This window comes from Diprion similis, chromosome 2, assembly GCF_021155765.1.
Source record: "Diprion similis isolate iyDipSimi1 chromosome 2, iyDipSimi1.1, whole genome shotgun sequence".
NCBI classification, from domain to species: domain Eukaryota; kingdom Metazoa; phylum Arthropoda; class Insecta; order Hymenoptera; family Diprionidae; genus Diprion; species Diprion similis.
This window is the reverse complement of record NC_060106.1, coordinates 18,184,437-18,200,534: the sequence shown is the minus strand read 5'-3', so window position 1 is coordinate 18,200,534 and position 16,098 is coordinate 18,184,437. Positions and strand designations below refer to the sequence as shown.

General features: G+C 41.5%; 4 protein-coding genes across 4 annotated transcripts; 2 read left to right on the top strand and 2 right to left on the bottom strand.

The window, feature by feature from the left end:
• Window position 1: 1 nt before the first annotated feature.
• Window positions 2-15,624, bottom strand: LOC124416287 (endocuticle structural glycoprotein SgAbd-8-like; the record flags this gene model as incomplete). The annotated part of the gene is made up of 5 exons (XM_046897217.1): window positions 2-13; window positions 10,119-10,125; window positions 14,273-14,400; window positions 15,038-15,179; window positions 15,389-15,624. Coding segments are annotated over 5 exons (516 nt in total), but the record flags the coding sequence as incomplete, so codon positions are not given.
• Window positions 4,542-7,206, top strand: LOC124416224 (cytochrome P450 302a1, mitochondrial). The gene is made up of 8 exons (XM_046897149.1): window positions 4,542-4,832; window positions 5,158-5,407; window positions 5,570-5,745; window positions 5,842-6,046; window positions 6,120-6,282; window positions 6,351-6,599; window positions 6,708-6,920; window positions 6,996-7,206. Exons 1-8 carry the CDS (start codon window positions 4,661-4,663, stop codon window positions 7,104-7,106), a joined length of 1,539 nt encoding a protein of 512 aa, XP_046753105.1. The 5' UTR covers window positions 4,542-4,660; the 3' UTR covers window positions 7,107-7,206.
• On the top strand, window positions 9,164-10,121 carry LOC124416231 (sodium- and chloride-dependent glycine transporter 2-like). The gene is made up of 3 exons (XM_046897158.1): window positions 9,164-9,267; window positions 9,341-9,469; window positions 9,534-10,121. The coding sequence occupies exons 1-3, from the start codon at window positions 9,205-9,207 to the stop codon at window positions 9,735-9,737; spliced, it is 396 nt and encodes a 131-aa protein (XP_046753114.1). The 5' UTR covers window positions 9,164-9,204; the 3' UTR covers window positions 9,738-10,121.
• On the bottom strand, window positions 10,390-12,538 carry LOC124416226 (26S proteasome regulatory subunit 7). The gene is made up of 6 exons (XM_046897151.1): window positions 12,333-12,538; window positions 12,197-12,234; window positions 11,625-12,107; window positions 11,253-11,417; window positions 11,011-11,177; window positions 10,390-10,906 (listed from the first exon to the last, which is right to left on the bottom strand). Exons 1-6 carry the CDS (start codon window positions 12,403-12,405, stop codon window positions 10,528-10,530), a joined length of 1,305 nt encoding a protein of 434 aa, XP_046753107.1. The 5' UTR covers window positions 12,406-12,538; the 3' UTR covers window positions 10,390-10,527.
• Window positions 15,625-16,098: the final 474 nt, after the last annotated feature.

The following is a 16,098-nucleotide window of genomic DNA, read 5'->3' as shown; positions in this document are numbered from 1 at the left end:
GCTCTTTCACCTAGTAGTTTTAATTTTAGGATATAATTTAAAGGATGAATAGGGGAAACGGGTCTTAGTTGTTGCACTTTTTACTCTCTGATTTTTAGAATTTATTCGAATAAAATTTTGTTTCATTCAGACACAGGGCACGGTAGATGCATCCATTTCGCACTTGAGAAAAATTTGTGGTTGTTCCAAAGCAAGTCTAAATAGGGTTTTTAGAATTTTCAAAACTAAAAAAAAACGCGGTTTTTATACCTTTGTTTTCCTGTTTTTTTTTTTTTTTTCTGGATACAAGGAAAATAAAATGAGGTTTTCAATGTATATTTTTAAGCGACAATTCTTTTCTTCATTGTATTTGCTTCTCGAAACCACGAAACTGTCGATTTAGATGATGAAAACCCTGAAAACTATGAAAAATTCGCTTCAGAATCCGAAAATCCCGAAAAACTTAACCGGGACTCAGAAAACCACGAAAAAGTCGAAATGGGGCAAGTTGTCGCAGAATAATTGTCTCCGATTATCTTATCGCGAAATATCCGAATGCAGCCAAGAAAATGAGAAAAACGTATTTAGAAGGTGGAAAATAATTGTTCATCAGGTACAATTTCAGTTTTTTAATCACTCCGAGGCTGCATATGATGCGATATTCTAGTTAACAACATTCATTCGAAACTAGACAACTGGTACTTGTGACAATTAGGACCCTTCTTCCTTAATCCGAAATTTGACTGATCTCAGGAACTACAATGCTCAGAAAATTGCACGGCAAATAATAGCTAAGCAATTTTGAATTCTTATTTTTAATCTTCGGTATCTGACTAACTTTTGGCAGTATTTATGTCTACTTATTTATAATTTATTTATTACGAGATGTGAATGCGGAGTGTTTTATAATTTATTAATAAATAAGACGTTGAAAATTCGGAATCTTATTGTTGGTAAAAAATACAAAACAAAATATTTCGGTATGAAACTATTTCCTCGTCCTTATACATAAGTATAGGTCTTTCCACCTTAGACTTTTTCCCCTTTCAGGTTTTTTTTGCACTACCTAAGCCTAGCTTCCTTCATTTCTGCAAAACTTTTCATTTTGCTGTTACGGAATTCTTAAGGATTGTCTTCTGTATGGTAAATGAAAATCGAGGTAAAATTTATCATGTTTTTACAATATTGTCTGAAAAGCCATATTTTCACTGACAATTGCACAAGTAACGTTATTGGAACGTGGTGCCCATGCGCGAATTAATTCAGAACCTCGATTCTTAAGCGGGATTAAAAAACGAAAAGACATTTTCAGTTTTACATTTAACACCGCTTTTTTCTAAGAGTAAATTAAGGCCTTTTGGTTTGAAAAAATGCAGCTGCTGGACTGTCATTGTTAGTTTATGTTTGAGGTTCGAAAAATCACGACTTTGTAGGCGTGGATATATTTTATTAATGGATAAAGTGTACATGGTTAGTTTGAGAAATAATTCTATAATAAAACATTTTTACTGCCCCCCTAACGGGGCAAGTCAAGTCACTTACGTTGTTTTCAGTCATTACAGGTATGATAATATTGCTACTCAAGTACATAATATGCTGCGAATCAGCCAAGACGATGCTTGGCGTGAAATACGCAGATTTTCCAGGGGGCGCAATGGAGGGTCGTTTGAGCGCCCTGTTCAACGGTCTTTATCAAGAAGCCCACTAGAATGTGCAAAAATTTCACACCAGGGAAGAAAGTCATCGAGGTGACGGGTGAGCTCTGAGTTGATGATTCCGGGATGAAGTGAGTAAGTGTTGACACCTGTGATATGCAATGCAATTAACGTCAAAGGCAAAGTAATGCCTTTCAAATAAATCGTTTTGACCTCAAAAACTGGCCGTCTGGAATTCCAGTCCCAGTATTTCTTGAAAACGTTTACGTTTATCGGTGAACAGAATGAGAATCGGTGCGTGCATATTTTTTTATTGATCCTTACATTTCTCGATAAGGTTGAATTGTCATTATAAAATTGGTACAGGTGTTTTGGCAATGAAAGCAAGTACGATCACTGAGCCTAATTATATCTCTTCTGTATGGATTCCACCCAGTTTCCTTACCGGTACCAGTATTGACACCGGTTATAACCACGGTTTTACCTTCTAAGCGAGACTTGTTTTTACAATATTGACTGAAGAGCGGCATTTTCACTAAAATTTTTACGAGCAATGGTAATAAAACGTGTCTGTGACCACGCGCGACTTGATTTACGACGTCGGTTGCCTCTTAAGTAGGATTAAGAAACAAAAAAAAAAGATGCCACGTCGGGTCTTCACTTGGAGCACTGCAACCACCAGTTGATCATATTCGGACCACACTAAATTCGAAGACGCTAAATCAACGCCTGACTGTCTCGCCTACTCTTCGGATACTGTGAGCAATGAAGATTGTTCAGGCTCAGGTGACCAGCACAGGATCCTTAGTGCTCGCGATAGTTTATTCGTTGACTACGATATAAAGCCTAGGGCCAGAGCCAATAGTGGTCCAAGATATAGCGGCCATCGCCAATGGCAATCTCCCGCACTTTGGACTGAGTCACGATCGACGAGCGTCTACGTCTCATCGTACGAGCTGGAGAATCAAGTGTTTGTGAAGAAGTCTTCTGGGGAGAGAATCGAAGGTGCGCAAAGCGACCACCGGTTTCACGGTCAATCGGTTTCCGCTGCTTGGGTCATCAGATTTCTCAAATTGTTGACGTCGACATCGAGTTTCAGGAATATTTTTCCACATGTAAGCAGGAAGTAGTAATGTTAACCGCAACTTGGCGAGCTCGAGTTGCATCGCGACTTCTCCAAAACTACCTTTCATAATGAATGTAACGAGTATTTGCAACCGGTGTTTTTTATTTGTTTTTATTTTTTGCCAATGAGACTCTCGATTATTAGTTTGTCCTTGCGAATGGGTATAGCCCTAATCAACATTAACGTCATGTCATGTAAATCGATCTCCGAGATCAGTACCGGTGTGGCACAATAAGCTACTGCCATTGAACCCTATTCTCATCCTCCTCTTCAAGGATTCGATTGCTGGTAACTCACCGTGCCGCAGAAGCCTAGTATCCAGTTTAACTTGTGCTCTTTGATTTCTCCTGATGTCAGTATCGCCATCCCCAGCCACTCTTTTCCAATGAAGAAAAGGTTCGGATAGTCGTACAAGAAATCAATCGACGTTTCTTCGCTGTTCGAACATATCTAAATGATTTGCACTTCCTGCTCACCTCGGTTAGTTATTTTGCGCATTTTTTGACTGCGAGCACCTCGTCTTGGAACATCGTGTCATATGTGTCCAGGCGAAAGCAATAGCCGTCCTCTTGCCTCGGTCCACAAAAACCAGCTTCTACTTCTTTCTTGGCTTTGGATTCGTCGATGAACCTGATTTCAAAACACTTTTCCCAGTCTTCACTTCCGTTTTCGGGATGTGGATTCTATGCCACCTTTTCTCGGTATTTAGCCTAGAGCTTCTTAGAAAATGAATGAATCCGGCTCGAGAAGATCAACAAGCACTTCGGAATGCGTAGTATATTCAGTTCAAACGCATACTACATGCATCAAATTCTGTTCGTACTCGAAAGGTGGGACGTCTTGCAGGGCCAAGATGAAATAAATGATTCCGAATAACTATATACGTCAGTTTATATGTAGTCGAAGTGTGTATAACGTTATTCTAGATAGTATCACCGCGATCGGCGATTCCTGGTGTTCCGATTATCATAGAAACCGCAGAGAGCCTTACCTCGCCAGTAAAGATCATTCGTCGTTTTTTTTTTTCAATGTCCGTATTAGCCCCTGTAGCTTGTCGATCTTCTATCCGACGAAAAGTCATTAAAATGTTGTTATTTTTCCAAGAAGTTTGATTCAAGACGAATCAATCGACCACCTACTATTTATTGACATAACATTCCGATTCCGAGATTACATCGATCGGAAATTTTTTAATTTCTCAGACCCTCAAATTCTCACTCTTGAGATCATCGAAACCGGGTCTCTAATATATTCTTTAAAAAAATTACGACAAAACCTCTCACGTGCAAGAAAATCTTCAAAGGGAAGCAGACCCGAAGATGTCAGGGTCCAGGGATGGCCCAGTTCACGTGTAAGGCCCCAAATTTTAATAACTATGGCCTCTGAACGAGAAAATTTACAACTTAGAGTTGTGTAATGCACTCTACATGCAAAATGGTCTCTTTGTTCTTATGGTCGATATGAACTGCCCAAGCTGAGAACCGGTTTAAAACCTTCAGTGATCGTGGAAGCGGAGTTTACGCTTTGGTTATTCCGCTACAATAGTATTTCGACTTAAGTAAAACTGTTTATCGCACATGGCGGTTACTCGGCGCGCAACAATCTCACCTTAGATCAAATTAATGCGTGTCATTTGAAATTCTATCGGCTTGGGGCACACGGATTATCTGAGTACGACGATCCAGGGGAAGGAAGAGGCTAGCTTTATCCCTTCTCCAAGAAGGAAGGAGACGAAAGAGATGGAGAGAGGATGGGAAGAGGCAGCAAAGATGGGCGACGAGATACCTGCAAGAAGCGGTCGACACAACGTCCAATGATTTGAACGGCTCTTAGTTTTCGGCTAATACCGTGACCCAGAGGTTGTTATATAAAAAAAAAAAGTGCGTCGGGTGAAGAAGACATGAAGTTACGGTTTAAAATGCTTCACGCTCGTGTCCTGAGACCGCTGCGATCGATGAAACGATTTCAAAGTGGAGTAAAAACGGTGCAGGATATCAAACCCTTCACGGACATTCCGGGGCCAAGATCTTTCCCTGTAATTGGAACCCTGTATCACTATTTTCCGTGTCTTGGTCAGTATATACGTTATTAGCAATATCAGGTATACAATCATTATTTTTATCGCGTAGGAAATTCGACACCGTTTAGTCGCGGATAATAATACAATAATCCCGTAATGAATATCATAGCTGCTTTTTTTCCGGCAAAAAACACTGTCGGAACATTTCTTTTATTCATGTCAATTATAATCTCGGTTTACAAACCAAAGTATAAATTAAGAGCGATTTATATTTGAGCTGGTATCGCGGTAAGCCGTTTTCACACACTACTACCATGGATGTGAAATAAGCTTAGCAAGTCACTCGATGTTTCACATGTTCATTGATTCCATTATAGGAAAATACAATTTTGAGAAACTCCACGAAAATGGTGCAAAGAAGTTGAAGCAGTACGGTCCGCTGGTTCGGGAAGAGATTATGCCGGGAGTCAACATCCTTTGGGTCTTTCGTCCTGAAGATATAGAGGAAATATTTCGCGTGGAGAGTCGCGAACGAGGCTTGTATCCGAAACGAAGGAGTCACCTTGCGTTGGAGAAGTACCGCACCGACAGACCTGCCATTTACAATACTGGTGGCCTCCTGCCCACGTATGTAAAAACATGAAATAAGCGTTTCACGTAAAGTTGCTTCGTCGCTTATCGACAGCCGTGACTTGGGAACACTGTATAAATTAAGTTTCCTCAAATGTCTACCTTATACGATTAAAATTAAGCGCAGAACCGCAAGATCTTTCTTCTTTTTTCCTTCAGCAATGGATCAGACTGGTGGAGGATTCGACGGGAATTTCAAAAGGGTCTGAGTAAGCCTCAAAATGTTCGAAGTTATTTGGAAGAGTCAGACAAGGTGATCGGCGAATTTATACGGCTCAGTATGCAAGAGAAGCATGAAGATTTTCTACCTCTGCTGTCGAGATTGTACTTGGAATGTAATGGGAATTGGAATTTCAATCAAATGATCGAAAAAAAACACGTGACTCGACTTGAGATTGTGTGATGAAAAATAAACTATCGTTAATTTCCAGTGACTTGTCTCGTGGCCTTTGACGTTAGACTGCACAGCTTTTCCCCGGATGAATTGCACACCGATTCGCGAAGTTCGAGATTAATAGACGCGGCCAATTCCACGAATACTACTATTTTGAAGTTGGACAACGGGCCGCAGCTGTGGAGGTTCTTCGACACGCCGATGTACCGGAAATTGTGCAAGGCCCAAAGCTTCATGGAGGAGTAAGCGCGCTACGATAATTAAGAGATCTTCGTTCTAATCACATCAGATAACGTTTCATTTCGCTTTGCAAAGAGTGGCTGTGGACATGGTAAGGAGGAAAATTGAATCGATGAAACAGAAGAGCTCATCAACCGAGAAGCAATCACTGCTCGAAATGTACCTGAGCAATCCGAACATCGACGAGAAGGATGTGATCGGTATGGCGTGCGACATGCTCCTTGCAGGAATCGACACGGTGAAGAAGAATTGATAACCTGCAGAGGTGATACGACTGTTTCGTTAATTTTTTGCGGGTTATTTCAGCTGGCGAATAGCACGTCCTTTGTCCTTTATCATCTGGCAAACAACCCCGAAGTTCAAGAAAAGCTCCATAGAGAATCGGTCAGCTTGTTGGCGACGACGGATAAACCGATCGATGCTGCTGTGCTGAACAACGCCACTTACACGAAGGCAGTGATCAAGGAGACATTCAGGATGAACCCGATTTCCGTTGGTGTTGGCAGGATTTTGCAAACGGATGCAGTTCTCAACGGGTATCACGTGCCGGAAGGTGTAAGTAGAAGGAGTTCGATTATTCGTTGGCATAGCTGCTTCGATTTATGAAACTGCCCAAAGCCGATCGTCGCACGCCGTTCATTTGTGAACATCGATTTCCTTCAGACCGTTATTGTGACCCAGAACCAAGTGATATGCAAACTTGAGGAAAATTTCGACGATCCGAACGAATTCAAACCTGAACGATGGATTCGGGAGGGTGGCGGGTCCTCAGATCCTCCTTACAACCCCTTTTTGGTTCTTCCGTTTGGCCACGGTGCTCGATCATGTATCGCGAGGCGTTTGGCCGAGCAAAATATTCAGATACTCTTGTTGCGGGTGAGTCGAAAGTTTGGAAGTATTTTTAGATCCTCGGTTGCGGAAGAGAAAGTCATTATCATCCTTTTTCCTCAGATCTGCCGGGACTTGAAGTTCTCTTGGGAAGGAAAACTGTTGGACTGCGTTTCCCTACTCGTCAACGTACCCAACGTGCCAATAAAACTGAACTTTAGCCGTAGGAAATGAAGTTTATTCGGTGTGGGAAAATCATATCTTGTAACTGATCTTCGTGTATTTTCGTTCAATAATTGAACAAAAAATCTTTCGCATATTATGCCAGAGTATATTTACTGACAACATCGTTTTTCTCATGTTTCATGATCCAATGATCCATCCCTCGACTCGCCACTTTTGAAACAGTAACGATTTCATTTCAGACGTAATGTCGAGATCGAATTCTGACAGGTGAGATAAAAATTGCGCAAATTATCAGCGATGATTGAAAAACGAAATGACGAAGGCGACAAGATCGCCGAGGACGAAGGAGAACGGAAATACGAATCCATAAGTGACGTGGAATCTGTCGAACACAAGCACTCTGTTATTATCTCGATATATTTCCTAGGTTTACGCTAGAATCGACTGAATGATTACACTCTAACCGCTACGTGAATTTATAATTCGACCGCCTTTTCGTCTTCAGGAGAATCGGCGATGGGAAGAGAACAAAGTGTTTCGAAATCGCCTGGAGTATCTGGCTATCCTCTTCATTCTGCAGTCGGGAAATAACAATTTCATCGTTACCGTGACAAAGTCCGCTCAATATAACGGAAGTACGTACTAAGAGTAGCATATTGAACTCCAAAACTGTGAAACCCATTTTCAAATAAGACGCAAAAATTGATTCCGATTTAATTCTCCTTGAGAGGCAGAATGCCAACGTTTTTTTCGTTTTCGGGTTTCGTTGCAGTATCGTTTCTGATACTCTACTATGGAATTCACCACATCGTGATGGCACCGCTTCAATGCCAACATCTCTTCCTTGGATACTATTCAAAGTTTGGTTACATAAAGATATGGAATATCTTCCCAATCGGTTACGGTAAGGATTTTTGCTTCACCGATCACGTGATACCAACAAGGCTAAATTTTCGCGAATAATTCACAGGCATTGGTGCGAGCATGATGGCCTTTTCTTTATACACCTGTATTTACTGGAGTGCGTTAACCGGTCAACTCGTTCTACAATCCATCCTGATACCTTTCATGCCGGAAAATTATTGGACCGATTGTACCTACGGTTCTGAAAACTTGCCACCGTGTTTCGTGCTCAGTTCAAAACCCAAGAATGTCGATTGCAACCACACCTATTATCCAGGAATAGCTCAGTACTATCGGTGAGCTCCGGTTTTGTTACCGTAACGTGTTCACCAAAGAATGGCGAACCCCTAGTTCATGCCCTTCGCTCATTCCTAAATGCATTTCATCTGCTTAATACTAGGGCGTTAAAGAACCCTTCGATACTTTGGTCTGCAGCGTGTCGAACCTCTGGCGACCGGATGAAAAACCGGACGGTATCGGTTCGCTAAATTCAAAATGGGTGGCGGCCTCAGCACTCGTCTGGATAATCGTTGGTATTCTGACCATTCGTGACTTCGGATCATTCAAAAGGGTACAAGTCCTTGCTTTTTACAGAATAACGGCCTCTTAGTTTCAAATTATTATCGAAGAACGAGTTGACGTTGATTAATTTTTTCCCAGGTGTTTGCCAAGCTCACTTATTCCGTAACGGCAGTCTACTTCCTGATTCTAGTAATAGATTTGGTGAGCGAGGGTTACTCCGAAAAAGGCACCCTGCTCATGCTGGACTTCAGTGGATTGTTCAACTACAAAGTGAGCATTAAGTTGACACCACGATGTCTCTAAACTTTTAGAGTGTTTGATTCGACACATTTTTTACTGGTTTACTCTTGGACTCAAGATCTGGGTCGAAGCACTGACTCACGCTATTCTCATGTCCCACATATGCGAGGGCACCATCATACAACTGGGAAGCTACGGTCCAGAAAACTCCATGCCCGACACAGACGTTCTTCTGGTTGGCTTTCTTTCCAGCGTATTGCAGTACCTTGGAATCTATTATGTCTTTTCCTGTTACGGGTCAATGGCTGATACCTACGCCCTTGACATAAGCTGCTTTATCTGGCCACGTTCGTTGAAAAATTATACTTTAGCCGGCTTTGGTTCACCTCAATTAAACTAGAGACCGCAACTAGACTGGTTTTTTGTTGCAGATGAGGTGGTCGTCACGGCTTTTATCCCAACCCAATTATCCTTGCTGCCGATGGCGAAGCTCTGGATTGTCGCGGTTTTCTTTATGTTTCTTATAAAGGGAGTCATGGAGATGGTGAGGCTTATTATACCCATGCGATTTAATTGTTCAGTGTTTTCACTGACGATGGATATCGTTTCAATTTCAGACCATAGTCTTCACCGCAACGGTCAACTCTTTCTTGGAAGCATTTCCATCTGTAAAATCATATCGGCCGTATCTAGTCAGCATCGTGACGCTTGCCTGTTTTTCAGTTAGCCTTATTTTCACGACAAAGGTATGAAATGCGGTTTGACGGTCTTGGAATTAAAAAATTTTCTTAATGAAACCCCCGTCTTCAGGTGGGAGGAATATTCATCAACGACTTTCTCGACTTTGTTGGAACCTTGGTGACCCTGCTGATCCTCGCGATCATGAGTTCGCTCATCCTATTTTCTTACTCCGTAACACGGCTCTGCGACGACATACAATTCATGTACAAATTCGAACCGAATCTCTTAATGAAGGCCGTGTTCTATTTGACGCCACTGATTGCAACGGTATAGTGACCCTCGTGTTTGTCCATGTCTGTGAGGTGATTTCCAAATGCTTGTTCAATTGCAGTATTACACCATCTACCACCTCGCAGTCTTCTTCTCCCTGCCCACTAGGATAAATACCCTATACAACGAACTTTCGGAGCTTCAGCCTTTCCTGATCCTTTCCTGCATCAGCCTCGTAGTTCCTCTTCTCATAGTTGGCCTGATCACGTACGGCATACACGTACGAACTCATGTGAGTAATTTTTCTGGTAAGCGAAAAATCTCAGTCACCCATATAAGCTGGATCGGTTCTCAGTTACTATATGCATGCGACAAGGTAGACAGTGGGGCTACTATTTTATCCGACGAAGCACTGGGGCTGCCCTGACGAGGAGATGAACGTAGCACGACGAGGTTTCAATCCCAGAAGAGAATTACGTTACAAGGTGAATAAGCCGTGCGCTCACATCTGTCTACTCGACAACAAGCGGATGGAGCAAGAAATCCGGAAAAGGGAAGCTATCAGAAACGAGCTGAAACAGTGCGGATTGAAAACCTTAAAAAACGGTGTTTGAAGAGTCCTATGATAATCCGTTTCAAATCCTGAGAAAGTTCCGTTGTTTTGTACTGTTCTCAGTGAATCGAGGAGGTGGGGTGCAATTAAATAATGACAATATTACAATACGACGATTCTTTATAAGACAAATTATCATAATGAAAATTCTTATCGGATGAATTAGCAAAAATCAAAGCACGAGTAGTTGTTCAAAGTTACCAAAGTGTTGATACAAACAATGGTTGAAGCCTAGCGAGATTAGTTGTAGGTCATGTATCTCGGGGTGGCGGAGAACTTGGCGTACGATTTGATTACTTTGTGAATAGCTTCTAAGAAGTCTTTCTCCGTTGCTACCTTGCGACGCGCTCTGATTGCGAACATGCCCGCTTCCGTACAGACGGAGCGAATTTCAGCGCCTGTACTGTTTGGGCATAATCGAGCGAGTAGTTCGAACCGAATATTCCTCTCCACGCTCATGGAGCGTGCGTGAATTTTGAATATATGCGTCCGGCCCTCCAGATCAGGCAATCCGAATTCTACTTTTCGGTCCAAACGCCCAGGACGCATCAAAGCCGGATCTAGAGTGTCTGGTCTGTTAGTTGCCATCAGTACTTTGATGTTACCTCGCGGATCGAACCTGGAAAATTGTGGTCATTTTATCGGACTGTGAAGTTAATGACCTGGCTACGGTCGGTTATACATTATTTAAACACCTCTGTTCATAGTATTTCTAAAACTTACCCGTCCAATTGGTTGATCAACTCGAGCATAGTACGCTGTACTTCGTTATCTCCACCGGCACCATCGTCAAATCTTGCACCCCCGATCGCGTCAATCTCATCAAAGAAGATTAGACAGGCTTTCTTACTGCGCGCCATTTCAAACAGTTCTCTGACCATTCGAGCACCCTGTACAGGTAAGTATCAATGAGTTATGATTGATATTTCTATCAAGAACAGAGCTTTTCTTTCTTTGCTACATACCTCTCCAACGTATTTCTGAACTAATTCAGAACCAATGACACGAATAAAGCAAGCGTCGGTTCTGTTTGCTACTGCTCGAGCACACAGCGTCTTTCCTGTACCCGGCGGTCCGAACAGTAAGACTCCTTTTGGTGGCTCAATACCCAGGTTGACGAATTTTTCAGGCTAGAAAAACATATAAAGAAAAAACTTTATTCAGTATTAAAAGCAGCGAAAATCAATGTAGCCATTTTTTTTTTCATTTCGAGTCCTTCTGACAATGCACTTGTGTTGTTTTTTTATGGCGAATTAATTTAAAAATGTGTAACAAATATCGATATTTGTCACCAACTGTCTCAACGATTATGAATTATAAATCAAATTTGTTCGTACATGTAAAAGTGGCGTTTCAACAACTTCTCTAAGCTTTTCAATCTGCTCTTTGCATCCTCCAACATCGCTGTAGGTGACATCGGGTTTTTCTTCCACTTGCATCATGGTTACGGTAGGATCGATCTTTGGCGGCAGAGGTATGTGGATCTGGTACTTATTGCGGTCGACACCGACGCGCATTCCTTCTTCTATATCCGTGGGGGCGACAGAGTCGGCTAGATCTACGACGAACTTTGCAAACTGCTTCACATTTATTATGTACTTGGGATCGTCCGAGTCAGCGTTTATGATTTTGGTGCATCTCGCTACTTGCAGCGGTTGCTCGTTCTGCAGAGTCTGTTTATCCGCTGCCAAATCCCAGAGCGCAGGCGGCGCCAGTCCTGTATCCGATTCTTTGATGCCCGTCAATTCATTGACGCGCTTTATTATCGTCTGAATGTCTTCCTCGACGACTTTTATGCTCTTCGTGTATTGTCCCTGGCCCTGAAAGAGCAAGGACAATGGATTAGGCTAAATTTAATTTTGCAACGTTATTAGCACAATCGTTTCTCTTTCGTTATTTACGAACTTACGTATGTTTTAAGCAAGGCGATATCTCCCTCGTCGAGAGCTGAAACAGTAAAATACAATTGAATAACCGAGTAAAATACCGTGTAAAAGCATCGGTATTTCGGATCAAGTGAAAAGTTTTCGTGTCACGGTTCTCACATTTTATTTCCTTTTCTTCCTTCTCTTTCTCCGGTTTCACCTTACGCATATCGTCTCCTAGATGGTCCGGCATTTTTTCCCAATTTTATTATCAACAGTTCGGAATTATTTGTTACACTTGGTAAATTCGAGAATGACAAACAGTCGGTCGACTAACTTAGGTTAGGATCAATCTCTATTACAAGCAGAATTAGCGTTCGTGACAGATGCGCATGAAATTTTTAACGCCCACATAGATGGCGAAGGCGACCATCGAAATGGATCGGTTTCATTTAGCCAGTATTTTATTTTGCCGCCAGATGGGGGTAGCAGTATCAAAAACTTGTCCAAATCCATACCTATGTTACTATCGGCAGTTTGAATTCGTTCGAATAGCAACCAACCGCGAAAAATCATGATACAAAACTTTACGTTGACAACAGAAGGCAGAACGGTTTTTCAGTATTAATTCTATTGAGCTGTTTGAATCTGAGACAGTAAAATTGATTAGACCAGAATATTTTAAACCGTTGAATCTTTATCATTCGCATTGCAAAAGAGGACAATTCTCACGTTTTATATCTCCATATTCGATTGATTAGGGGATAATCAGTCAACAATTGTGACGCTCGTTTTACTTATAAGGAATACAACGTTTCAACGACGGAATGAATTAAATATTTTATGCAGAAAGTAATTCGTTATCGTGTGTTAATTTTTCATGATTCATTCCAGCATTGCACTGTATTACATCTGTACGATTATATTATTCAAAGAAATTTAAATTATTCATTGGTAAGCATGATTCTCTCCCTTTTTTAGTGTTCATTTTCGATCTATAGAAAATATTGCGTGAACAGAGTTTTGAATTTTTTTGCTCTGAATATACAAGAAGAAGTTATTCACATCCGGGTATACAATTGTGCTTTGTATTTTGGAGATTGTACCATATATCACGACAGATGGATCCTAATCGTGATCTGACGTAATTCTAAGCTGTAGATCGCTTTCCATTAGACTTGAATTATCGATACTTCTGAGGTGACTCTGACTATAAATTCTGGTATTATCGATTGAAATATGCGAAAAAATATTGACATGACCTATTTGGGTGGCAGTGGTTGGCATTTTGTATAAACGTTGCGCATATTTATTTCTCGGATTAAGGCTTGTATAAATCGACGATTTCCAGCTCCACAATAATGTTTATTGATCGTTATTATCATAATGTTATCATTAATATTGTTCACTAAAATTTCTGTCTACAAATGTTATGGGCTCTTGCAAAACATTTAAAATTATACGCCCACCCAACTTGATATGACGAAATACTCGTTTTTTCCTCGGCATTCCCAGAGCGTGGATGAAGAAATATTTATATTCGATCAGAAAAATAATTAAGGACATATTTCTTTGCGAAAAATACGTGATTCTTAGACATTGGATAAATGCGACAAAGCATAAAAAAATACGTGTCGAAAACAGCTAATTTTCGGACACATATTTTTCGTGCTGACAATTGCGGTCCAACTTTAGGCTTGTTTTTGCTTTTTCAGATACGGCATAATGAATACTGAAAAACATATTTTATCAGACCACTGAACTCAACCTTGAGATTTGCTTAGAGATGTAGTATTGAATGTATCATATATACACCTATCGCGATCCGGATGTTCTGTAACATGGTCATAAATTCTCGCTGAATTCCAATCAAACTAAAGTATATGGTAAAATATGTAGCGTAAGAACGATTCACTGGCTCTAAATGTCGTATGCTGATGACTTTAGATATTTCTGAATAATGGGGATTGTAATACTTATTGTGGTGAGTATATGTTTTTTATTCGAATTCCATTATACGTTAATTACAATAGCGTGAATGGCATATAGCTAGATTATCGGAAAAAAATGAAACAGACATAACATAAATTTATTCTTTGTCGTTGTTCTCAGGAGTTTCCCTCTTCACATATCTGCCGGTGCTCGAGATGTGGGATCCTGCGGGATGGAAACCGTTACGATCAGCGGTGTAACTGACTTGGACGGGAGTACCGTCGGGGGCGGTGTAAGAGTACCTTCCGACTACAACCTGAAACAAAAATGCAAAAATGCAAAATTTTAGATTCTCGGAAGGCATTTCAGCAGTGACTATTGATTGCTGCTAGAAAACCGAGTGAATACTTCAATTGCAGCATATACCATGTATCTTGATAGCCGAAGACATCGGCCATAAGGGAAAAAAGAAAGACGTAAAGAATGTGAGAGGTATTCCAGCGCTGAATGGTTGCAAAGACGTTAAATCTCATTAAGAAAGATGATCATGCAGAGATAAAAAGAGTATCCCACACGTCAATTTCAATTGCAACACCTAGGCGTGGCGATTTCATACCTCCAACTAAGAAGCTCGTGTTCGACGTTAAATCAAATTGAGAACTAGTTCTCGCGCATTCAGAGGTGATCCTCTTTCGTAAGAATTTAAATAACACGAATGTTTTGACAAGTTTTATAGCTCTTTTATAGATTAGCTTTGCGAACTCTTTTATGATAGCGCGGTGATTTTTATGTGCTGATCGGTATGGAGATTATCTAGACTGTTCCCTTCTTTTTTTTTTTTTAATTTTTCTGGGCTGGCTAAATGCATCAACTCGTTGTTGAATAGAGCTTTAGAAGGATGGAAAGTAACGAATGCAGTTAGGGGTACGCGGTTGTTTAATGATTGTGCAAACCTGTTCTGGACCGTTGGGACCCGGGCTGACGGGGGAGCCGCTCGCGGCAGCAGAGATTCCATTCTCAGTGTCGAATCTGAATTCGTAGCTGCCATCCGGAGCGCTGGCCTGATCCTGGTCGATGATGCGGGCGAAGGCCTCGCTGGAAGAACAAACAATAAATAATAATCGTTCAATAACAATACCTAATTCACACTTTCCACCGCGGAATATGAAAAGCTGTGCATGCATCCGCAAATCGGTATGAGCCACAGATGTCCTTAGGGACCTTATCTTGTGCAATTTCACGAACAGGTTCCATCGTCAGTGAAAAAGAACTTTGGTCTCGAATAGCAATTGAAATTTTGGTACCTTCCCAATGCCTTCGGGGTGATCGGGACAAATGGGGCGACTACCGGAAGTACTGGCTTAGCCCCAGCTACTGCGGCAACTGACTTGGGTGCTTCCTTCTCCTTTGATTCGACAGGCTTGACGGTCTGGTAGTCGCGGAATCCTGCGTATCCTGGGTATCCCGTGTATCCTGGGTATCCCGTGTATCCTGGGTACCCTGAGTATCCCGTGTAACCTGGGTATGCCTTTGATCCTTGGTACCCTGAGTATCCCGGGTATCCTGAGTATCCCGTGTATCCTGGGTATGCCCCGTATCCACGGTATCCGCCGTATCCAGTGTATCCAGTGTATCCTGGATACCCGTACTGGCCTAGAGCCACTCCCAAAAGAGCACAAGCGACGATCTGCAATAATAGAAGTTACACTTGGTGAATTTCACTCTTTCCCATGTATTTGGTTCAAGTATAAATATCACATTGTTCCCAATTTTCAAGACAGTCGCAAAGGGGAAAATGCGTCAATCGAGTCCTTATGATATCAGAAAAACACTCACTAAGAACTGCATGTTCAACGAGAAGATGCTGCCGAGAGGATTGAGCTCCGGTTTAGTCTGATTTCTGGAGTCCGAGTCCGCTCTATTTATACGAAAGCGATCAGGACTCCTTCTCCGTTTCTACCAATCGGATCGCTTCTATCCTGAAACCAGTTCAATCCCTTAACAGTGTTGAAGC

What these genes read in the sequence shown, in the direction of transcription:
- LOC124416226 (XM_046897151.1), bottom strand. Translation starts at nt 12,405, where the DNA reads ATGCCGGACCATCTAGGAGACGATATGCGTAAGGTGAAACCGGAGAAA. An exon ending in GGAAGAAAAGGAAATAAAAT is followed by an intron (nt 12,235 to 12,332) that starts GTGAGAACCGTG and finishes TTACTGTTTCAG; the next exon opens with CTCTCGACGAGGGAGATATC. An exon ending in TTCAGAAATACGTTGGAGAG is followed by an intron (nt 11,178 to 11,252) that starts GTATGTAGCAAA and finishes TTACCTGTACAG; the next exon opens with GGTGCTCGAATGGTCAGAGA.
- LOC124416231 (XM_046897158.1), top strand. Translation starts at nt 9,205, where the DNA reads ATGGCGAAGCTCTGGATTGTCGCGGTTTTCTTTATGTTTCTTATAAAG. An exon ending in TAAAGGGAGTCATGGAGATG is followed by an intron (nt 9,268 to 9,340) that starts GTGAGGCTTATT and finishes TTTCAATTTCAG; the next exon opens with ACCATAGTCTTCACCGCAAC. An exon ending in GCCTTATTTTCACGACAAAG is followed by an intron (nt 9,470 to 9,533) that starts GTATGAAATGCG and finishes CCCCGTCTTCAG; the next exon opens with GTGGGAGGAATATTCATCAA.
- LOC124416224 (XM_046897149.1), top strand. Translation starts at nt 4,661, where the DNA reads ATGAAGTTACGGTTTAAAATGCTTCACGCTCGTGTCCTGAGACCGCTG. An exon ending in GGTATCACGTGCCGGAAGGT is followed by an intron (nt 6,600 to 6,707) that starts GTAAGTAGAAGG and finishes GATTTCCTTCAG; the next exon opens with ACCGTTATTGTGACCCAGAA. An exon ending in TTCAGATACTCTTGTTGCGG is followed by an intron (nt 6,921 to 6,995) that starts GTGAGTCGAAAG and finishes CTTTTTCCTCAG; the next exon opens with ATCTGCCGGGACTTGAAGTT.